Raw genomic sequence first — 25,805 nt, 5'->3', positions numbered from 1 at the left:
AAGTGGAATTAATTATTCGTAATAAAAATGAAACATATATCTGTATCGTTTTAGTAAAAACATGATTAATTCTCCTCTAACGCGATATAATTTTGAGAAGAGCAGGATTGATAATCTTGGATGGATAAGTTTCTTCGAAGTCGAATCGTTGAAAATTCGGACGTAACACTATTTGCGGAGGAATCGAAGTTTCCAGGTAGAAAGTTCGGTGAAAAGTTCAGAAGGGGCGACCTACTTTGACGGTACCAAATTTATAAGTGCAAAAGGCATCGCAAAACCTCCGACGACTTCAGATGAGCTACTTCTCCATTTCGAATACTTTTAATTTAGAATATTTTTAATTCTTGGTATTAAGAAAAGTTTTACGTTAAAATACACGACATGCTTTCTATGATTAAAAGATAACCTACGAAGATGAAAAACATAATGAGTTGAGAATACGTATAATGACAGTGGAACCAATTTGCATCGTAATTTTAGGAGTTTTCTAGACAGCGTTTTTACTGTATGAACAAGGCTTTAGATAAATTTATATTTAGAAAGAAAAATTGTGGAAATTCGTGTCCTTGTATTTATTGTTGTAACTCATAACTCAACTTGAAACCCAATTACAAAATTTAAAGAAATTATCAAATTAATAAGTACAATAGACTAAAATGTTATGAGCAAAGCAGTACACACATTTTTCCAATGATAGAATTAGTAATATAAGCTAATTTTATTGCACTAAAACATTTTCAATAATTAGAATATCATAACATCACACTAGCCGCGAATATTTATCTACATATCAGTATTTTCTTTCTCAACATTCATATATTTTTAAATTCATATTATTCTGACACATTTAATATTTTCCATCGTAATCCATTATTACTTATTATTATATAAGAGATTTCGTTTGGAACTTAATCTAAGCAACTTTTTATAATTCGAGAACAATGCAACAATGCGAACGTTGTCCATTCAAGATTGAAAGTTTGACTCTCTAATGCATCTATAAGCCAACGGGCTCATTAATATCTGTCATAGAAAGTAATTATTTATTCCATCCTACATTCACCGCTTCCATTTCCGCGCTATACACCGCCATATAATTAAATTACGTTAAACGATTTATCATTCTGGCCAGTCGCACAAACCTGCAAAACTTCCACGTTCCACATTTTCCTGCAACTTTTAGCGTATTTTGCGGCCGTGCTCGGTCATCCGTTCTAACGAATTATGCACGCCAAAACGAGATTCTGCGCACTGTGTTACAGAATATGCCACCGGTTTCCGGTTTTACTTCACACTTATAAATATTCTATCAACATGAAAGATTCCTAAATCCAGTAGGTATTCTTTTCAATTTGATACTTCTTTAGTTCGATATTGAGGTAACTTCAGAATACAATTTGAACGTTACTTAAGTTTTTATTTAATTAAATTATTGTTTAAAGTCAAATATGGAATTTTTTAAAAGCTTTCAAAGTAAAAGTGGAGTGAAAATCAGATTTACGTTACTAGAATAAAGAGATAAAATTCTTGTTTCTTTCTCTACACTACTTAGATACCTTAGTACGTTTGATTCAAACTAGAGATTTAATCATTGAAGAATTAAAAGTAGTGATAAAAGTAGATAAATTATTTTGCTGTTTAAATTTCTTCCAATATATTAATTTGTGTTTTATTCTGTACAACTCCTTATAACAACAAAATTATATCAATCATCCACACTATTTCTCGTTTCAAAAAGTTAACGTTGAAGCATCTGTGGTGTTGTGCTTTAGGTCTATACCATCTTTAACTTTTAATAACCTGAGAATCTTTTCAATAACTATAATTTACTTCAGAATACTTTTGTAATGAAATGTTTTGGAACGAAAACTTTCGCTTCAAAGAGAAAAATATTATGAACTCTTTTGTAAATTCATTTATACAATAACCTCTTTTTTTACGCATACTTTTATAGATGAAAACTATACAAGAAATAATTTCCACGTTATCAATATTACCGTAGCGTCACGATTGAAGTTCAAAGTTAATTTTTATTTTTAACAAATAACGATTACACACATTAGAATAAAATTATACAATGACAAGGAGAGAAGTCAAAGAAGCAAGAACAGATGTCAAAATCCAGATATAAAAACCTATCTCTGTAAAAATAACATAAACACCATGGAATGTAATGAAACGCAGCCTGTTCCCGTAAATATGCGATCATAATGTCCGTAAGAAACGTAAAAGCAGACAACTGTTGCCACGTGTTCCAATAAGAGCGCGATAATAAAACGGCGTAGCTGCAGATCGCAATTTTTATACGCGAAATTATTGTGCAACATTCCTAGAATTCTTGCCAGACAGGGACAGAAGGCGCATTGTAGTAGATTCTGCGAGAGGTTTTAAACTGATCGCGAGTAAATGTTGAAGAGCGATGGAAAACCAATTGAACGTTTTTCACGATAAAGGTAAAAGCGCGTTGTATCAAGGGAAGGAAAGAATTGTTGCTACAATTCCCGGACAGTAATGTGGAGGTAATGGGACGCTGTAAGAACGTGGAGATTCCTCCGGTCGAATAATACCCTTCGATGTATCACGATCTTTGTTACGGCTCATGCACTCCCAGATAGATTGCTTGCTTTTCTGCCTTTCATTTGGCTCCGTGGTCCTCCGCGGGATAATTTCCATCGTTCTTCGTTACTTCTTAACGTACACGTGCATCACTATTTCGAAATGTACTCTAAAATGGTCAATAATATGTGAACACTTGATTCTTCCTGGTACAATGTTATTTTGATTATAACGAAATTATAAATAGAAAGGCTTATGATGATTTTATTCTTTGTCAAAGGTGTAGAGTATTATGATCAGACGAAATTTAATTTTGTATATCTAGCAGTCTAGTTATTATATTTGTTCACTTTTAAAAATCAATTTGATCGCGTCATATATGCTGTCATAAAAAATAAAATCAATGTACTTTGACTTATTCGTAATTTTGTTACTAAAATACATATATCTCGTTAAGAGTAAGTAAATGTTCAGATACTTTTGAAGTGTATAGTTGTATAGCGTATTATCGCTAACCATACATTTTCTACAACTTCTACATATAATTACAAGCATACACCATCCCATCTTCAAATTCGATACAACCATACAACCGCCTGATTGTGTCACATAATAAAGTTGTATTATTACCGTTTCTGCTATTATTTTCTTATCACATAGATAACACTTATTAACAACACTTCTCGTTTGCAACAAATTCTACAATACATTCCCTAATCCCCTAAACAGAAGAAAACACAGTGGTTATTCGCGCTAGCAGCAACCTCGTCCTCAATTGTACAAGCTTATCTCGCGTGACTCGAAACTCTTATCATCGCGAGGAAATATCGCAGCCGGTGAAGGTCGTTGAAAGGAAGGTAAGCTGTTCGCGGTATGGCACGGGTAGGAGTGTAAGAAGATGGTGTGAATCGCTGCCGGCCAGACCGTGCCACACGCCAAACCTATCCATTGTTCCATAAACAATGCCTAGCTGCGAGAGATTCCAACCGGGCCAGGCCACTTCCGAGGGTTTTAATCAAGTAGTCCCGCAGATCCTGGCGTCAGAACTAACCCCGCTTACCTGTTTAGCGGGAATCCTTTAGAACTTTCGACTTAATGGGAAACCGCAATATGATACGGCTCGATGAAATTTCACCTCGAATTACGCTAAATCCAGTAAAGTATTGTGCAAACTTGTGGCCAATTATTTTTTAACAATCTCTGTATTATTATTGCGGCATAACGATGTTTGTGATGTTCTTTTTGATTCTTTCAGATTATTTTATAAGTTAGAGATGGTCAGATTTATTGTTGTTATTCACATTAGTTGGGTGTTTTCTTGTCTAAATGTATTTAGATGATAAATCGACTGCAGATTTTTATGCATTTCTCAAAAAATATACGAAGTATAGTAGTCCTTATATAATATTTAGCGAGTAAAATAATATTTTACCTAGATTCCGTTGTTTTAATTATAGCAATAAGAAAGTGAATCTGTGTAAATGTCCAAATGACGAATGTGGCAAATTTTATGTAAAACGAAGGATCATGAATTTCCTATAAGATGAGGAATATAAATTTATTGAATTGATTGAATGCATTTATTGAGTTTGCATTCGTAGGATTTTATCCTGCATTCGTAAGTTATGGTAAAGAGTAGAAGAAGAATTGTCTTAATATAACGTAGAATAAAACTGATTGAATCTTGCAAGCATAGATTCAATTCTTCTGTGTAGGGAACTTCAACTTATCTTAAGCCAAACTATTTATTTAACTGTTTATTTAGCACAGAACTAGTAATTTGATATAACAATCAATGTTCATCTAAACATACATTTTGTAATTACCCTCAAACACCGTAGGTTTCTAATTCTCTGCTCGTGGGGAAAATGTCGTAAAATTTTCACAAGAGTAAAACGCAAGCCAGACGATAAGGCAATGTCTTTCGGAACTCATCAGCCCGTTTGAATGTTAAACGACGCAGATAAGAGTGAACGCAAAAAGAACGGCGGAATAAATTAGCGGGCATTGAATGTCGATGCGCGGGGCGCACTTTGCATAACATTTTCCGCGTGCTCCTTAACAGCGTAAGAATAAGCAGACAGCTTACTCGAAGACGAAGTGGGGAAACGGCTACCTATTTGGGAATTAGTACGTGATGTATTCCGCCCCATAAGCGGCGGCATGGACGTCGATATTTCATCCCACCCTCTTTCAACCCCCTTAAGTGGCCTTTTTCGCGTTATTACCGCCAGATAACCCAGCTACATTCATCCTCCAGCGAAATCCTCCAGCTACCATCATTGCAGCTAATGCCTCTGCATGTGTTCCTAGTAGAAACAGACGGATTTCGGTCTGTATCGTTTCGTAATCGTTTGGATAATTCTAAGTAGCGATAGAACCTATGATTACATTTACTTGAGGAATCGTGTACAAAATTGTGTCAGATAACACTGTGAGGTTTACGGTTAATTGGTGTTCGTGTGTGATAAAAGCGTAAAATAGTTGCAGAGTAATTATTTCGTAAAATATAATGTAGAATTATTTCCATATTATTTCAAAGTTCAATAGAATTAGTTTTGCCTCGCTAAAAATTTTATAGGAATATTTGCAGAGTACATAGAAATTGTTTTTTATTCCAATGTAACTAAAGTGTTGTTTTCTCTTCTTTGTAAATATTATTACAAATTTGTAACGCAGAATTCAAAACCCCGTCTCTAAAAATAATTTGTAACAAGAGAATATATAAGAATGAGAATAAGAAAATAACAGTACGAGGAGAAATAAGATGTATTCTGTGATAGAATACCATTAGAAGTATAATAATTAATATTTCTTAATTTTGGAATATTATAATGGAGTAGTAGATTCCTCATTCATCTTCATTCTTTATCTGTTTTTTTATGTGTTTAAACTTTATGAATGTTTCTTCACAATGCTAGTGGAATTTCAAAATATATACATAAAAGTTTTTCGTAATAATTCCTCAAATACTTTTGTGAATGATTGTATGTATATTTATATGTGAAGCATATAGTTTCTTTCATAATGAGAGACGTAATTAGAATTTCGATTTAAAAAATCTTTCCTCTTATTGCGTTTCCAGGAAAGTAATTTCAATAAATTGACGAAATGTAAGTTTCAATTAATTTTTCGTAAGATTCCCGAAATTCTGAATTCCTCTGTTAGAACGAAGTCCGTTACGCGTACTTATTTACCAGCAAGAAACAAAGCTAAGAAACAGTGCCTTTGGGACCTTGAATATTGTACACTTTCCTAGTTTCACTCTCTTTATGCGACTGCGAAAGCTCATTTTTTAAGGTTGGCTTCTCCTTGGCGTTAATAAATAAATACAGCAAGTCCAAACAATTTTCTACTAACTGACAGGAAAAGAATTTTTCCTGCTTTCTAAAAATAAAGAATTACTTGTTTAAAAATTGTTTACTATCTGTTTCTACTGTTTTAATTTTAATGAAATGACTAGATGTGCATATTTGTGTAAATTCATTTTTTTACGAATAAAATTGAAAGAATGGGATCTAGATAAAGAATAGTTTTACCTATTAAACATTATAAAAGGTAATATACTTTGTATATTTATATATGTTTGTATATTATGTGCAATTCTGTGGATATTTGCATCTGCAAATTTTCTCATAAATACATAAAAATCGGAAGTTTGCACATAATCTTCTATATAAAAATAAAAATTTTTTATGGTAAGTGCTGAAATACTTTCGCAAGCTTATGCTATTTTTAAACGGCGCTGTACATTTAAATATATGTAAATACAAAACGTTAGAATAAGGATATCTTATTTCACTTGCGAACTTTCTATTAACCAGCGAATCCACGTTCGCCAACTTTTGTAAATGTAGCTCTGGGAGAAATTGAAATCCTTATATCAGTAGTGTGATTCAATAAAGAAGAGCGTTTATAGCGGCAAAGCAGCGTTGCTCGCAATAACAATTTGCCTAACGCAGGGAAAATTATTTCGCCTCGTTCGAAAAGGACGTTATGAAAACGGATATCGAAGAAATGGAAGCGTACGATGCGTAAAGGTTAGAAAACACTGGTAATCAATGTCAGCATAATGCAGGTGAACGGGTGCAAGTCGAGCGACTGGCTTCTTTGCGCTCCTCTTTGTCTACAATCTCCTTCGGGCGCTCTTTCTCGTCGGTAGTTTACCGGAAATTGTACAGGACGTAGCAAAAATCGCGACATCGACGAAAAGAGAACTTTAAAGGGAATACCTGGTCTAAGTGTAAGTGTAAAATATCAAGCGCCGTTCAAAATATTACACAGACGATATTATCTCTAAATATTTCTTAACTATTCTGGAAATATTTTCCTTCCTCTCTAGGAAAAATACATTATCGTTTTGTAATATCAAGTATCGTTTTTACTATCGAGATTGTAAATTAAAATTATATCAAGATTATGTCAATTATTTTTGGATCTTTATAAAATCGTTTAAAAAGGAAGAAGCATAAATTCGTATGCTTACCGTAAACGATAGCAATAAAGTACAAATTAAAAATATTCAATGTACGTATTATTACAATTATATATAAAGAAACAAAAATAACAAAACAGTGAAATAAATTATCAATTTACTCAAAAATAAGATATTAAAGTATCGCGTGGTTTTATTAACTATCTGAATCTTTTATCGAGTCTACTCAAGCAAAGAAATAAATAAAAAAATATATGAATGTAAAACGTTCATATTCTTAATAATTTGCATTATTCCACTTCATATTCATAGAGAATAACAGAGTTACCGAGACAATTTTTGATGTAGCCTGTATGTACAGGGTCAAAGTAACACGAGGCGACCGGAAAATCGGAACCTAAGAACGAATTCCTGTCCCGGAAGGGAAGATAGAAGAGGGAGTGGGTCGCGTGGTGGATATCGATATAGGCAGCGCGGAAAATCGAATCTACGTTGTACTCGTTTTACGCGCAACCCCGGCATCAAACGACGAGGAAAACTGGCGGCAAAACTGTACCGACGTCGATCCTCGTAGCGCCAAGACGAGCTTATCTTGTTGCCGTTTGAGGTTCCTTTGTATTTTCGAAGCCACCAAGACCACGTCGTTGTACCAAGTGCAACTTCGTGAACAATATTGTCCAGGAAATTTTGCGTTTCATCTTCTAAAGGAATAGATTCCAATTGTTCTTCGAGTCCCATTCAGTCACATTTCTTTCATCGAAATTGCCCAACCCTTAGATCGATAGGACTAGACAGGACTATCGGTGAAAAATTTAATGATGAAAAATGGTATCGAATTTTTCAACAAATTTTTCAACGAATTGTGTCTGTATCTTTTCATTCGATTTTAAAATTAAATATATGATTTCCTCACTCTTTTGAACATTTAAAAAATATTAGTAACATTTTTCTGTATAATCTTCAATTTCTTTATGACTGTTTGTATGACGTATAATCCTTTTAGATTTTCTACTGAAAGAAAGTTTTCAGTTTGAAGCGTAATCATGTTGCGTCTTACGTTTCATTATCTGATTTCACTCGTAAAATGGAATTTCTTGTCTTAAAATGGGTTTTGGAGGTTTCCTGCTTCATTATGTTCTGCGAACAACTTTCATCGGATTGAATTTTAGAAGGAGAGATAATATTAAAAACGAAAATATAACGTATCCCGTTTTTTCCTTTTTATCATTCATATATTACACGTGGAAAATTATGAATGGAGAGATACAATACAATCGTGTTTTTGTTTTCATAAAAAATCAGCGTTAATTTTGTCAAAACTTCCTAGTTCTAATTTCCTGAATCCAGTGTTAATTTTTTTTAAGATCAGTTGTTCAATTAATCCGTTTCTAATTCTCTATCGCAAGATTAAAAGAACAAGTTGAAAAATTGAAGTTCCATCATTAAATATTCATCAAACGTTTCTGCAACAGTTCCTCATCTTCGCAATTAATTTCTATCAAAGTCAAGATAAACATTACAGGAACAAACCACTGGTTGTATTCTGAACGCAGGAACGAACGTTTCGTTATCTCATTTCCAACGTTGCTACTTCAATTCGAAATTCCACTATCCCTTTTTATTTCTACTTTCTTGCCTTTTTCTTCGTCTCTTATCAACTTTCTGGACAATCGGTTGGAACCAGGGAACTAGATCCTTCCTTCTGCTGCCCACAGGTGTCTCGATCCCATTCTTTAAAAGTATCTCTGTAGACGCGCGTACGTTTTACAAAATTCGATTTCCTCTTTCATTTCTCTTGAACGTTCTCCTTCACTCTTTTGGACACGGCAAGAACGAGAAAATAGCATTGGTAGCGCATCTACACACGTGCGAAACACTCAGACTATTCCAACACCATAAATTGACCCCTAATCTTTGCTTTGAAGTGGATATAGTTGTTTCGTAGAATTGCTTTTCTCAATGTAATCGGATTACGTAGCATTAACCGTTTTTCACAATTCATACGAATTTAGATGTGTAAAATTGCATTAGAAATAAAGATTTTATAACGTAATGATTTTATATGAAACTGTTGAAAGCAAAATATTAAATACTATTTAAAATAAAGAAAATTCGTTATTACTGATGAATTAAAATGTGTGAATATGTACGCAGTATTATTATGTAATATATTTTTTATTTTGTTTGAATGATGTAAATCAAGATATATAAGACCTATAATATTTAAATAAAATATAATATTTTAACTTCATCTTATAGTATTCTTATAATATTTGAACAAAAATATTCTATGAAAAATAAAATGTGAAAAATAAAATTCAACTCCATAATAAATAGGAGATATTCTATTGCCCTCAATTGTGAAAAACAGTTCCTGCATTAGCAATCCAACGAAATTGTTCTGAAAGGCCCATAACTAATCAGTTGGAACACGTGAAATGCGCTCCAGTACTCATGAAAATGCCGATCAATTCACAAAGCTCGTTGAGCCATCAACGGCTGATGAGACAATATCATTCGACGATCCTGTACCGAAGGTTATCCTTGGACGCATCTGTCGCTATATGAGCAGCATGTCATTCGATAGAAGCGTCAGATTATCGGCGTAATTGGACAAAATATCACGGTTGTGAATACGGAATACATTCAAACCAGCTGGCTACTAACTGATGTGTTGCCCTTTGGGATTCGAGAACCGTTCTCTAACACCATTGCCGTCTCGTCTGATGGTTTCCACGCATCTTCTACCCACGAGGAAAGTGTAGTCCCGCCCGGACAATTTCTGCTACATCCTGGTCGTCAATGTATTCGACGTGTTCAAAGTGAACAATTAAGGAGCTCAAACATTTTATAATTTATGATCACTTCATAAGTAATTTCATTCAGAAAATTATTATATGACATAGGAATAATACTTTCGGTTTGTGGATTTCTTCAATGAAGTACTGTTCTCTATTATTCAAAATCATATTGTTTTAACCTTATTTCAATTGAAATATTTAATCTCACTTTAAAGTATTTATTTGAAAAGAAATACGAAACTTAAAACGATTAAAACAATTAATTTGCTTTGAATATTTCGCTTTATCACATGTTTTTCCGTGCAATGAGCATTCACCTTTAAAACTGTTTTATATCCTCTCATGACATATTTGTAACTTTGGTTCTTCTAAACCGATTATCTGGAAAACCGTTTATCGAAACGGATTTGTCTCCCTATTCGTTCGGATAATCGACGTTTTATTCTGCCCAGGAATTTAAATTTCATTCGAATAATAGTGTCAAATATAAACGAAAAATTTCCATAGACAACATACGAGATGAATCACGCAACTGAAACCACTTCGATAACTTTGTAATAACTTTTGTGAAAGGTAAATGAATAAATGCTGTATGATTGAATCATACTGTACTATCGGATTTTTTTCACATTGCTTGTCACTTTTCCAAATTTCTCGAATATCTTGAATTTTTTAAATGGAAGCTAAAATTTTGTTCACGAAGAAAATTGTGCAGAATATTAAAACAAAACGATGTATATTTAAATGGTAATTAAGCGAATTTTTAAAAATTCTATCGTGATCTCTTTTATTAAAGACTTATTACCTTTAATTTATAGCTTGAAAATTCGAAACAGTGTGGCCATATTAAAGATGATTTCTACGAAACATATCATAAATTGTATCACATTTTTTGACAGGACACAATCAAGTCATAATTCTTAAAATTAGAATAAGACACAAAAATTTCGTTCGTCTCCACATCTGTAAAAGCGAATTGTACAGTGCTACACTAAGGACATAATACGTTATCCTGTAATGCAATAAACATTCAACTATTCAATGTAAAACCCATCAGAAGAAACAATTTAAAAAGTAATAAATCAATACATATAAAAAGTATCTTGGCAACGATATTTTTCGTATGAAGGTAAGACGAGTCATTAAAATAAATTGCGACACTCACACGATACAGCAACTCGCGATACGTATATCTTCGTGTGAAACCGGCCTTAAGTTACTTAAAATACTCGAAATTATACAATATAATCCCATTAAACTTTTCATTTTCTTGTATCTCCAACAAACAAATTGCGTATTCTTACGTATTTATAGAAAATTTGTAAGCGGAAAATGCACAGAGTGTACTCGTCATAATATGTAGTAGACAAGTAAAACAATCGTCTACTACATTCTAGTATCGTTTAATGATATTCAAAAAAATATGAATTTGTATAAACATCAGTATACTAATAAACTATGCAAGTTGTTAACGCCATTATAAATAACGCAAAAAAAACTCAGGTAAACTATAAAACTGAATAAAACATTTCCATCGACTAACTTCCTAATAACTTTTTTCAAGAGCATTCACCAACCACGTTTAACAACAGACATCATCCTGTACACTGCATCCAATCGAAAGTACATTCTTCGAGGAACGATAAACGTTAAACAAAATTCGCAACAACACTTGTTCGTTCCCTTCGAATTACATTAATCCCCTGTGTGAATCGGTAATGGCCGTTGAACAGGCGATGATATAATGCAACGGAGCATTTTTATCCAGGGCCGCAACGATTCGACGCATACATATTTATCAGTGACAGTTTATACGGTGGAGTTAGGGCGAGGCGTAAGCTTCGAAAGTCTCGTCTGAGCGTCTGAACCCGAGTATGCCTCGAGGGCAATGAAAATTTAAATTAGAGCAGAAATTAAATCCGGCCTTTATCCGATATTGAGAAAATCCTTTGGAACCGACAGACTGTCTGACGTCCCGCTATCCTGTACATCTTTGCCCACTTCTCTCTCCCTCATTCTCTTTTATTCTCTGCCTTTTTCCCTCTGTGTGTTCGTGCAAACGAGGCTGTACGTGTACAGGGAAGAAAAGGATGAGACGATACGAAGCGGAAAGGACAGATAGAGGTGGAAAATTGAAGCGTTGTCGCGCTTCTCATGCCCTTCATAATTAGTAATTAAGAAAGTAATTAGCATCGATCGAGGCGACCTCTGCTACGAAGGTTGCGTTCTTGAGAGGCATAAGTATTTTTAGAAGCGCGCGAACCATAAGAGGGTGATCGATTATTTACGATGTTCAACGTATCAAACGTTTCCTCGTGCGAAGAATATCCGCGGCGTAAACTTTCGTTAGTCTTACGTCATGGGTTATATCGATTCGTTGGATTTTATTGATTAAGCCAAGGATGGCACGCCCGTTGCTTCCGACTTATCGACAGCACCGTCAAAACTGCTCTGCATTCAGACGACTTTTGAACGAGAAGCTTTTGGTGACGCGCGAGAGATACGCATATGTTATATGTACTTTTATTAAACTGTGTTTTATAAAAGTATGAAGCTTTTACGTTGTGAAGTTTGTTAATGGTGTATGATGTATTTAAACTATACTTGTAGGGAATTTTGGATTTTTTAACTTTATGCCATACTATATACTATATTACATTATAATATATGGCTTTGTTCAAACTAACCAACAATAATATTATGATTGAATTAACAACATTTTATTTGAACTCCAAATAACGAATAAAATGATATTATTATTAAATGATAAATGATATTAAGAAGATTCGAACATATTTGAAATAATGTTTAAATTCTTAAGTGGTATTGATGCGCATGAATCAGACAAGATGCATTCTGACGAACTGTTGGGAAAAATGGTGATTAAACATTATTAAAAGAATGAAACTTAGGAAATTATTATATTTTATCCATTAAATGTCATATCGGTTATTATTGTAATTATGCTATTTTTCCCTATAATAATTTTCGTAACCTTCGTATTCTTCTATTAAATTGTCAACAGACTCTTTGGAACTTTGATGTGGATTAAAACGATTCGGATATCTATTGGCTTCCTAACCAGAATTCTTAACGTATCGATATTGATTCTCAAACGATAACTCCATTACTATTGATATATAATAACAGATCTGGAAATCGCAATTTCTGAAACCAATTTAGCTTGTGAAATTCCGGAACAGCTTGTTTGCCCGACACAGCACAAATTTCAGTTGCTGTCCGAAGCGTAACGTATCCTAACTGGAACTCCCAAAACGTGGTACATTGAACACGTTCTTCCATGTAATCTAGCATTCGGAGCAAAATAATAATTTAGAGACAATCAAGTATATACCTTTGTTACAACAAAAACGTCAGACCAGCCATGCAAATTTAGATGTTATAATTTTACATGCTATGAATATATGTATGTGTTTGATTGTTCAGTACCTCATAATAGCATATTATTTTAATTATGTATGTACTGATCAATTTTCACAAGGTTACGAAATATTCTAGTTGTTCGAATATAATTCGAATAAATAAATATAATAAATTATATAAATGTTAGTCTAATGTAAATAAAGGATTATCATGGTTATTCCGTATTAATGGCTGATGGATAACTTTTCATTTATTAATAATAACTGAAATATTTGATTATAAGTAAAGCCAGGGTTTTTCATGATTTAATTATAAATTCCACATTTTGTAAGAATCCATTGCATATTGCCGGTATTTTAGTACAACAAAACCAATGAATAAATGATGAATAACCAATAATGAATAAATTTTCAATAACAATACATAAAGGGTATTAACTTTATTTTTCAAAATACACCGTTTCAAATAGCAGAACGAGACGTAGCTTTGTATTATTTTTTAATTATGCAATTCTTAATCCTCTTTTGACAATGATTTGTTATTTTTATGTATTATTAATAATATTTTGTAAAATTAATTTTAAAGATATTAAATTTATTAAATTAAATATTTACGATAAAATTAAATCTAATTTTGTTTTCTCACGTCATTAAAAAGAATCTCGTTTAAATGAAATTTCTAGGATGTAATTTCAGACAAAAATATTTAATTTATTTTGACTAGCATACTTTACAAGCATACCCGTACATATTTTGTGAAAGGTAAATCGAGAACTTAACGAAATAGGTAGCTAAATGTCGGAGCTGAATACAGATAAAGTGAATATAAACTCCAAGTTTGACATAGAAAAGAAGGATCGTTTTAGTCGTTTGCTTTTTTGTGTAACATCCGAAAAAGCGATATCGTGTGTGAAACGGCGTTACCTGTATCCGTTCGGCTATCGATTGTCGAACTGAGAACTATCCGGAAACGACGAATCGACTCTTGAATACATTTCACACTAGAGTTTCACAATAAGAGCCAGACATACCGTATTCGTGAATAATTATATTGCTAACCAATGCCCTAGCAATAATTAATCATTTAAATCTCTAATTTATACTTCATTTCCTCTTTTCTCGCGTGTAATTAATTGTTGCATTTAGTTTTATGAATTACCTTTTTATTATTATAGCCACTTTGTATCAATAGATATATGTTTTAATTAAGATTTATGACCTAACATTCTAAAATATTAAGGAAGATTTAGCATGGTTGTTTTTACGAAATGTTATTAATGATATGTTTATTAATGATATTAACGAAATTAAATATAATTCAATTATTCAGAATTACTAGTTTAAAATATTATTGAATAAAAGACGGACAAATAAAATCTGAATTTTGATATTCTATATATTAAGTATGAAAATGTACTAGAGGTTGACAAAAGAGATTTTCATAGACGAAAGACGGTTGTGATATTGGCACTTCATCAATTCGAAGCTAATTTGGTGAAGTATTAAATTATTTGCCATTAATTTATTGAATACGTCGAGTGAATCGAATTTAGATCTCGTTTTATCGCGAAAATTATAAATCCCTGGCGTGAAATTAACAATTCCTTCGTGACTGAATCATTATATACGACATAATTAATGAAAATGTCAATCGACTCATTAGCGAAGTCCGTCATCCATCTGATATGATAATAACACTTTCACACGTTCAGTTTTTGTAAACATAATTAATCGCACACCTCTTAGCGTCAGTAATCATTAAAAAAAAATCCAAACATCACACATATTTTCACAACTGCACATGGTATTTGTAACATAATCTTTCTCATTTGCATAATTCATAGAAATATCCAGTCAATTTTTAATAAAGAAGCTTCAGAATCACGTTATCGCTAACACAAATTTCTAATTTAGATTAGGTGAATGTAGAAATCTTAATTAATAAACCCTACGCACTATTTTCTAAGGCTTCAAGTGGAGATCCTAGTCCTCGTTACGTTCCAAATTCTCATAAATGACAATGGTATTGATCTCCTACTCTATCGAGTCTATATGATCCAATCATTCATGATCCATGAATTCATGTAACGTTTATAAATCAAACTTAATGTTTTTCTTTGCGTTTTGATTATTTTCACGGAAAATTTAGTGTAACGTGCGATATCTAAAATATTGAATTGAACCAATCTTCAAACGAATAAATTGCTTTTGTCTCCCCTCTAAAAAAGCATTTATCGTATTCGTACTGTGGTAAAATTTAGGAAGAAACCATTGATCGAAACTCACCGTTATCCCCGTTGTAGTTTATGTTCTTTCCATCTTCTCTGCGCCACATGATGTAAGGTTCAGGATAGCCTGAAGCTTTACACGTCAACGTCACGTTCGAGCCTTCGCGGACGACCATGTCTGTGCTCGTTTCCTTCGTGATAATGGAAGGCGGCACTGCGATAGAGAAAACACGTGGAAATCAAATGAATAATCGTCTTTTATGTTCCACACGACGATCTAGTTCTTATACTTAACCTGTGTATCCGCGAGATCAATACTAATTTAAAAGAACTTCTTTCAATGTTTCACAGAGTTTTCCATCGTAACGAAATTTTTAATGAGGCACGAATAAACGCATTGAATTATTTGGTTTCATTACAAAAAAGGTTTTATTATTCGAAAGTTTCTTCAAACGAAAGTATGTAATACCTTACTCTAAAATAATATAAAAAATTATATATTTGGAGAGAATACTAATTATGAAAAGTGAGCTGTATTTTTTGTTTATTATTCTACAAAAATGGTGTATATTTTCAGCAGAAAAAAGAAAAAGTTCAAACTCGTGCTTTTCTCTGCAAAAAAATAGATATTCAAAAATTTTTCTAATGAAAGTTTATTCAGCGCCAATAACTATGGAAAACTCATTTTTGACAATCCAACAGCGGTGATTCAAAACGTGACGAACACCATAGTTGCATGTTTGGAAAAGAAGAGCGGAAATTCTGCTTTGCATTCGTTACATTTCAAACAGTTGCGAGAAATATTTTTTTATCGATTTAATACACTACATGGAAATTGAATATAGTATAGGTTACTATTAGAAATGTATACAACATAATGTTTTGTTATATTTAAAATTTGATTGTAAATGCTGACCTAGTTTAATACTATCCATACTGTTGTCTTAAAAGTAATTAAACTCTTGAATTGACAGAAGTCAATTAGAAAATTAGAAATCAAAGGACCAACATCGATTTTAGCTTGCGTTACTATTATAATTATCCATAGAAATTACAGATACTACAAGATTGATTTTTAAAATATGAAAATTGTTATTAAAAATATTATATGCTGGCCGTAAAAATCCAATGTTAACTTGAAAGGATTTTGATAAAATTGGTTTCAGTTCTAAAGATACGCGTAAAAATGGTACAAGAAAAATTTCAAAACTAAAAAAATGTACATTTTAAATTATAGTTTTTACTATAAGATAGATAATAGATAGTATTGTTAACACCCTGAAAGTGTAACTTCAAGCTAATTTGTCGCTAATCTTGTAGAAACGTAAGTACTTCGGTTGCTGATTGAATATTGGAAGCCTGATGACATCTAACCTAGTTTAACAACTAACTGGAAACCTAATTGCTTCAAAGACTAACTGAATCGTGCTGACTAATGCTTGGCTGCCAATTGCTTTTACAGTGTTTAAATGTTTCGCTTTTGACGAATCATTAGTTATTTTCTTACATCATTTTTTATTAGGAAATACATTTCCTGGTAGAATAATATTTTTTCTCTGGAAAAGCTATTTAAAACCATTTTATGCTTCTGCTATACTTTAAAAACAATTGTTGAAGAATAATCCATTCATATTCCAAATAAAACAGAGGAATTCATGCTTATATCCGTTTAGAAATAAAAGTTCTGCGAATAATTATTTTTACTAGTGAGAATAAGAAAATAAAATATAATAACAATGATAAAAGCATCAAATATTTTTGTAGATCCTTCCTTCCTTATATGTTGTAATATTATTCTTCCTCCACATATAGAGATTATTCTCCCTTCCAAACGAAAGTTTACTTTCAAATAAAAATTTTTTAATCAAGAAAATAATATTTCAGAAGAATCATAAATTCTAGTAACGTCAAGCTGTAGTAACGAGCTTACCTACAACCTCCAGGTAGCCTTGTCGACTTCTCATCGGATCTGTGTTCACCTGACACATGTACCATCCACGATCCACTTCTTCAACCTTTTTTATATGAAGGTACCATGTTCGGTGGTCGTTGTACGACAATGAGATCCGTGGGTTTTGCGTGATCACGGTATGGTGGATGGACAGGATTGTCTGTGTATCGACGCGCACCCATGCCACCTAAAACAAACAAACGTGGACACGTGTATGAAGTTTGCTTAGGATAACGTAATGTTCATTCAGGAGAAAGGACATTATTAGTGGAAAATTTTCTTATGTTTCTGCACGATTACCACAGTTTATTTAAGAAACATATAATAATATTAAGGGCAACGCTATCAGAAATGGAATTATGCTATAAAATACAAAGAGTTACTTGTTTTATTATTTTTCATTATTTTATAAATAGTAATACAATTAAATTAATTTAATTAAATTAAATAGTACAATAGTATTAAGATTAACATACAGTGGTTCACAGACTATATTTGCGTTCATCATATTATAAAGTGTACAATATCCCAATTCTATTAAAATATAATATCTACATGTGTGTTAGTTTTCTCTTTGACGAAATTTCATGATAATTGATGTCGATAAGTATGAATATCCATGCATTGTTCATACATTCTGTTAATATCATTTTATTTGTTCATTGTGTTCTTTCATCAATGTTATTATTTTAACATAAGTTTTTGAAAATATTAAGTATGATCGAAATATTTCATTTTCTCAGAATAACGATAAAAATAAATTCATGCAGAGACTTAATTAAGGATTTGACAAATGCTCAAAACTAGTGAATTCATGTAATACTTAACATCAAACATTTCACCGGGAGAATGTTGTGCGAAAAATGGAAGCTTGTAGTGGAAGTAAACTCGTGGAAAGTTATACATACTTTATAGGGAAAACCATTTATCTTCGTCACTTGAATATCAGCTTAATTACTTAGGTTATTAAAAAATTTTCTAGCTAGTGATATCTGAACGTCATTTTCAGTCATTTTTCTTGACCCCATTAAGTTTCCAACGATCTCTTTATATACTCATTCATTAATGTATTATAATTGTACTTTCTGACAAATAAAAGACAGACAATTTCAGTCTAGTGGTCAAGCCAAGTGATTCAAATTCTAAATTAAAGTTCTTTTGAAAGAATCTTGTCCATTTTCTAAATTTAATTCTTTATTTTGTAAAAGTAACGTGGAAATTACTGTACTTAATGAACATAAAAAGCGTATTACGTCATTTATTTAATATTGTCGCACGTTGTGCTCGTTTCGTAAGGAGCTTCTAATAATCAAACATGCTTCGCGAAAATGCACAGGAAAGGCTTAGCGTAATCGGAGGGTGTTCGCGGAATGGCAACATGGAGATTTGTTACACGAGATTAGTATGAGAAGCATCACAGGGATTACGTAACAACATAATGCCAACTAGGATAATTATTTCAAATCCAGACGTAAAGAACGTCAACACTCGCTTAAATTTCTGTTATATTAAATACGAATGTTATAGAATGGATATAAATATGCATAAAATTAACTTAAATATTTAATGGAATAAATTTAATTCATTAGATATTTTAACTAGTATACTTGAAAATATTAGAACAAACTATCATAACGAGTATATTTTTGCGCGTGATTTATACACCTTTGCATAAATATCAATTCTAATTATAAAAGTACTCCTACATACAATATCCTGTAATAATAAGCATTATTCATTGTAACATAAACTGTATTTAAAATAACCGAATAAAATAATATCTATATTATAAGTGTCTCATTACTTTCTCTCGTGTTTCGTAAATATTACGTGCGACAAAATATCCTTGCATGTTCCTTAAACGTAATTTCCACGGCGTATCGAAAAAATCTTTTACCTTGTATACGTTGAAAGGAAATCTTGTTTCGGAAGAAGGAAAAAACCATGGAAAAGATTAACGAAGTTTTCTATTATACCGCGTTCGATGGCAAAATGTTCATGTTTTCTTTAACACGATGTTTTATAGGCTTTGGTGTTACTAAGAAAGTCGTAGTAGTTAATAGAATCTAATTATTTCACACTTTCTACCTTATTTTGCATCATGAAATTATTTCGAAAAAGGGGAAAAGATTCGAAAAAACGTATTTTGCTGCTTAAAATAGATTTTCTTCAATCATTCGAAATTTTGAAGATATTTCCAAAATTTTCCACGATCTTTTTCTTAGAATATATTTTCCATCAATATATCTATTCTTATAATATAATCATTGATTAATATTATAAGTTGGAAAATCGAAGCCAAGAGAAATAAAGTGTTCGATAGCATAAATTCGCTTGTGGGATTGTTCACGCGTACATTTTCGATCCATTCGATCCGTGATGTTTCCCTTCGCGGAGCTTTGGACACCCTATGCAACATCGTTTCGTTCTTATCGGCCGCTTAATCCAATATACTGGCTGGCTTGTATTCCGTATCTTTCGTGGATCTTCGAAACTTTCACAGAATACGCCGAATGGAGGGGTAAGTATAAGAAGGCTTAGAATCTACCCCATTTTCTTTCCTTCATCGCTATGCCTTCTATATGACTAAAATCTCTTGGGGGGATAGAAAATGCGTTAAAAGTTCAAAGATCTTTATATTACGATACTCGATTTTTGCTGATATTTAAAGAAAACCATAAAGGTTGACTTAACATTTTAAATGAGATACTTTTTAGTTAGATGATAGAATTAGGTAATTCTTGTTTCATAATTTTGTATTAAATATTGACGGATGATGATTATCGAGAATTCTATTTCTAACAAGTTTGGAAAATTGTATATTAGCTATCGTGTAATATTAAAGTAAACTTTTATGCTTATCCTTTATCAAGCAAATGTTGTATAAATGGCTATTGTCAAATTTCTATGAATTTACTACAAAAATCACGTTGAAAAGTTTATCAATACGATACAAAACACATTATAAAGTAGCAAACATAGATTCAAATATTAACTTAATGATACATTTTTTGAAACGTGGGAACCTTAATGAAAGATGATCAGCATTTAAAAATTAACTTGTACCTACCATGAAAAAGCGATCAACTATTTAAGAATTTTTCTCGAAATAATTACACAGATACATAGAATAATTTAAGAGTTAATATTCACCGAAAAATGAGATGCAAAATGATGCAAAGTTATTTAATATAAAATAAAGTACGATGAGAGCACTTCGTTCAAACTAAGTGTGATTTATATAATGCGCCACCAGCTAGACTGTTACAACTCATCGGCATCCTAAAGTCTGCTCGAACATCCTCTAAAATGAGTAATTACTTAATTATTAGGAAAGTAGGTGCTGCAACTTTTGAGCATTTAAGGTTATTTGGGGATGAACGCTAGGGTACTATTCGACACTTTACTATCTCCATTTCATAATACCTTCACTTTAGATATAATTATGCGCATCTACATTGAAATACATCTACAGTAGAAAGTGCGAAGTTTGGGAGCAGTGGAATGAGAAGCTAACAAGTAAATTAACGTAAATAGATGATAAATAGAGTAAAAATGATCTGCAATTAAAATACACCATTCTTCGCCAAAATAATACATGCTTTAAAAGTATACCGATAATAAAATGATTTTCTGTTGTACAAATTTATTATTTTAAATAAAGTACCGAAAGGCACTTATTCCTTTTAACACTAGACCCAAATAGATCGAAAATAATCCAAAAAGCGTAAGTGAATTAAAAATTTATACTAGACATGTAACCCAAGCCAAATATCATATTTCCAATTAAACGCTTTAAATCACTCTAGAAATTTAATTTGCCTGTTAAAAAAAAGAAGTTACAACAAGAATCATAATTGAAACTTTCTAACATTCTACCTTCAAGCAGATCTGCGCACGTTTACGTAAATTTTTCATTCACTTGATACCTGGAGTCCAGAATTACGATATTCCAGACGCGTTAAGAAGCAGACCAGCGATAATTTTTCCAGAGGAGCATGTTTCCTGTTCCCAGTAACCCCGTCTGGGGAATATCAACTTCTGTGAAGGGGGCAGAGGATGGTGGCGCAAGGCGTGATACTTCTTTACGGTTACAGAGTACACCGCATCGGCTAAGGGAAAATCGTGTGAACCGGCGTCGTTACCATATTACTTTAATAATTCAACGTGACACCATCCGTGATGTATTTCCATTGGCGTAACGAACGAGCCAGCCGGCTGAAGTTGACGTTGTTGCGAGTCACGGTTAGAATTACCACCGGACCGGGCTCGGGTTCCTTGCCTTCGCGTGAGAAATTCTCAAGCGGAGCGTGAAAAAGCTTTGCTTAATAACGGACTTCCTCGAGACAGTTATTTGCTCGTGGATCTAAGATTTTTGGTCGGATACAGAGTAGAGGGATGTATATGGATCCTGTTTGTATATGGATTTGTTAGGTCAATAGTGTTCATGGGGCGAATACTGGTCAAGGGACGAGGTTTGAGAAATATTTTATTATAATTAATGGTGTAGAAATATAAATTTTAGGTTTCGAATACATCCATGGATCGCGAGATATTTAGCAGTAATTGAATATTTTGAAATACCTAGGTATTGTGAAATTATTATATTATTATTATTACGTGTATTTCTTCAAATAGGGACTTTTTCTCTGGTTTCACTTAATGTAAAGGGGCTATGGGAAATTCAGACTAATCCAAAGAAAGAAAGAATAAAGATGAGATACCTGATCATCAAAGCGTAAAAATCGATTCATGAGAAATTAGAATATTACAATTTTGGCAACGCTATAAACTATTGGATCCTGGTATTTCTAGTCTGAATAACGATAGATATATCGTAAATCCATAATAGAGTGAATAAGCAGTTTGTGGGCACGAAAGCTACTTCTACTTACATCTAGTTCCGTAGTTGACTAGCATCGTCATCGTACTACTTACTACTAATCTCTCAGTTATCAAGCTATCTAAGTATCAAGCTGACTAAGTTGTCGCGCCGCTTTGATTCGAAAATTTCCAAAATTTCTTATACAGCGATACAACATGTTTTAGACAAGAAACAAATAAATACAAGACTCCAAACAAATAGATAGGGACTTTCAACGAATGTAAGAAGCAAACTATTGATTGAAATTATCTTTTACGATATTAAATATGTCGTATACGGATAATATTGAAATTAGTCTTTTGGAAATTAGATTTCAAATAGTAATCTCGTTAGTAACGCGTATAATCAAGTGTAAGATAATTAGAAAATGCATTCTTTTTTATGGAGGTGAAAGTAAAACTGACCAGAAAACTTACAAATTTTAAATTTACGTTTTTATACTGGAAGTCCCGAATTTCTGGAAAAGCGCGAGAAAGCACTCGTACTTTCACTTTCATCGTGCAGAATTTAGTGTACGTTTATTCGACGACTTGTATGCGGCTTCCGTCTGTACATATGTGGAAAGGATATAGGACAAAGAATTAGATGGGAGACAACGTGACAGGTTTATAGATTGAGTTGAGTGACGTACCGCTGATCCTGGCCACGAAATAAATATGATTGTATACTTTTTTCATCTGTTTTTACATGTAAGGTGTTCATGCGTATTTGATCTGTCGTACAAGTTGCATTTACTTCAAAAAACATATATTTACAAAATTTTTCAAAATGTACTATTCTGCTACAAAATTCTATTATTTAATTAAGTCAGATTAGTTCATCCTGTATGTACAATATAAATTCATATCAATGGATACAAATCTATTCGTGTAAATTAACTTCATTTATGGTCAAAAGCATCGAGATTACAATAATTGCAGATTTCAGCTTTTAGAGCAGCGTGTTGTTATTAATGATTATTTCTTATCATGAATACTATAATATGTACTTCAATTTAGTATAGTTATATACGATAATTTTGAAACATTAACACTGAACTTTTACAAACGTAAAATATTCATCCTACAGTTTTCTTTAATTTTTATCACATTTCCATGAATCACCCCATAGAATTTCTACATTATGCAAGCAAAACATTGAGACGATATGACAACGCGTGGAGAAATTTTCTTTCATTCGTTGAGTTTATATTGGAGCATACAATTTTTGTGATTATGAATCGCCACAGGCTAATTTTATCATAATGCGTTTTATATAATACATGAAAGTTACATCTTTCTATTTAGTTCTTTTCGCAAAAATGTTAAACGAAAATTAATGCTATCCAAATTACCATCTATAATGAAACTATTTTATCGTTTTTTTTTTTTTTTTTTTTTAGAAGTAATTTTCTATTGTGAAAATAGAGTACGTAATTTCAGAAATGGATGGTTGAAAGACGTCCTTAAACGTGATACTTAAAATGTAGGTACTAAACAGGTTAACATCATAATTTCTCACATTTTTTGAATAAATGTGGATAGTTCCATTAATCACATCTAAAGTTAAGTATTTGAGATTTAGTTAAGTATTTGAGATTTAGTTAAGTATTACCCTCACTTCATTGTTAATTTCAAAATGTGATCGTTAATCCTCAACTTCTGAGTTACAAGTTACTACAATAATTTACATTAAATTAAATAATTTTAAAGATTTTTCCTTTATTTTAAATTCTACATTTTATGTGATAAAAGTATTAATGTTTCTACATTCGATACTATGTTATTAATTAACTAAAAGATAAATGTATGTATTTTTAATAAAATTGGTTTCAGATAATCATGTATGCTGTCCAAAGACTTAAAAATCTTTATCATACAAAATAAGGGCTAGAAAATAAAATTAAGTACCCTAAAATATACCGTAGTAACTTATGGCTCAATAATATCAATTAATAATGGATAAAAATAAATTTGAGGACTTGATGTCTTGTGCCATTGTCTCAAATTTTTTTTAATTTATAATCATAATTTTATTTCTATGTAAAAAATTATAGATGATTTATTTTCCTACCTTATAGGTTCGTAGATTGTCCACTATACAGGCTAACAAAGCATCTCGACCTTTGCTTACGGTCACGTTCTGAATTTCTTCAGCGAACCTGGGCAGGTCTGAGTCTGGAAAATAAATTTTAAAAATCCTCATCTCTATGTGTTTCATACATTCATATATCAAGGTCATCTTTCGGAAATTTAATTTTGATTTTTATAATTTTGATGTTTATATTGAAAAGAAGCAATTTTTATTTAACTATTTATTTATTACTTGTTCAATCTACTTTTACTTTCATATGGTAACGTTGCTTATTATATTGTAAATTACTTATTTACTATACATTACTTGTAAGAGTACAAAGTAGGTATAATTACATACGAAAATATCTACTGCATTTAATATTTAGTACACGAAAATAAGCGCGTGTCAAAGTTGCACCAGTGTTTCATTTAACATTTTATGTATACACGTTACACATTAATACCACGTTCTACGTATATAAAATTTTATTACGCGGAAATATTTTTATATTATGAGAAGCAAAATTTCCTATTACCTAGCCCATAAATATTTGCACGACTAATGATATAGCAGTTTTAAAAAATATTCAAATTTTATAATAATTCGTACACGAAAACTCCACAAATTTGCCCATTGAAAATTTACCATTATTTGATGTAATCATTAGAATATGTATAATTATTAGAACAATGCAACCGCACAAAATAAAATTATACTATTATACTATTTCAATTCATGAAAACGTGTGACAGAAAATAAATTTATAACTTAATCGATTATGAAACTAAAAGTACATTTAAAAGTTAAAATACGCGACTGTGTGAATTCAATTGTCAAAATCTTACACGATTGAGTGATTTCTACTTCGTCATATACGAAACGAATCACGTTACGAAGGGGATCAATTATGAACAAATGGTATCGAGTCGAACCTAAATACCGTGTATCGTTGGACAATGAACTGGTGAGCAGAGATTGCGAGTTATTATCTTAAGAGCCGCATAACGAGTTCAGGATACAACCGGGGTTCGCCCTTAAAAGCTTTTACCTTCGTTAATGTCTTTACGACGTCCCAAGTACCTGAATTATTTATGGCCTCAAAGAACCCATGGAGAACGAGAAATCGAGGGAGACAGAGTGAAACGAGAATGAACGGGATGAGAAGAGGAAAGGGCGGAAAAAAGGGAAAAAACAGTGAGAAGGGATAAGAACGGGTCACTTTCAGCTCTTTTCAAACCAGCATGCGGCAGCACGAAATGAGGAACGCCGTTAATTATGTCTGTCATACTTTATTATACCGCGGTCCACCGCGTTAATTATGACACCTGCAACGCGAATGCAGGCCAAAAAGAAAACGAAAAAATTCGTTTAATTTATGTAATACAGGTGTTTATGGAAATTGTAACGAATTCTCATCTTGCTTGTGATGTTCTTTTAGCGATAACACAGCTTGTAAATGGCATCATTATAATTTAAACAGAGGCGATTTTAGCTCGAAGTAAGCTGTCTTA

At 32.1% G+C, this 25,805-nt stretch overlaps 1 protein-coding gene across 8 annotated transcripts in view; it reads right to left on the bottom strand.

The window, feature by feature from the left end:
- LOC138183592 (neurotrimin) overlaps positions 1-25,805 on the bottom strand; it is a 361,055-nt gene that overhangs the window by 83,302 nt on the left and 251,948 nt on the right. For all 8 annotated transcript variants that reach the window (XR_011174085.1, XM_069120754.1, XM_069120758.1 and 5 more), the window contains 3 exons: positions 24,292-24,395; positions 17,334-17,541; positions 15,462-15,617 (listed from right to left, as the gene is read on the bottom strand). Coding sequence is in view for 7 of the 8 variants with exons in the window: in XM_069120754.1 (XP_068976855.1) it covers positions 15,462-15,617; positions 17,334-17,541; positions 24,292-24,395 (468 nt within the window). In the remaining variant the exon portion in view is untranslated. The remainder of the gene's footprint in view (positions 1-15,461; positions 15,618-17,333; positions 17,542-24,291; positions 24,396-25,805) is intronic.

Source organism: Bombus flavifrons, chromosome 9, assembly GCF_040668555.2.
Source record: "Bombus flavifrons isolate JBK064 chromosome 9, iyBomFlav1_principal, whole genome shotgun sequence".
NCBI classification, from domain to species: domain Eukaryota; kingdom Metazoa; phylum Arthropoda; class Insecta; order Hymenoptera; family Apidae; genus Bombus; species Bombus flavifrons.
Note: the sequence above shows the minus strand (reverse complement) of the source record. Positions and strands in the feature narration are given on the sequence as shown.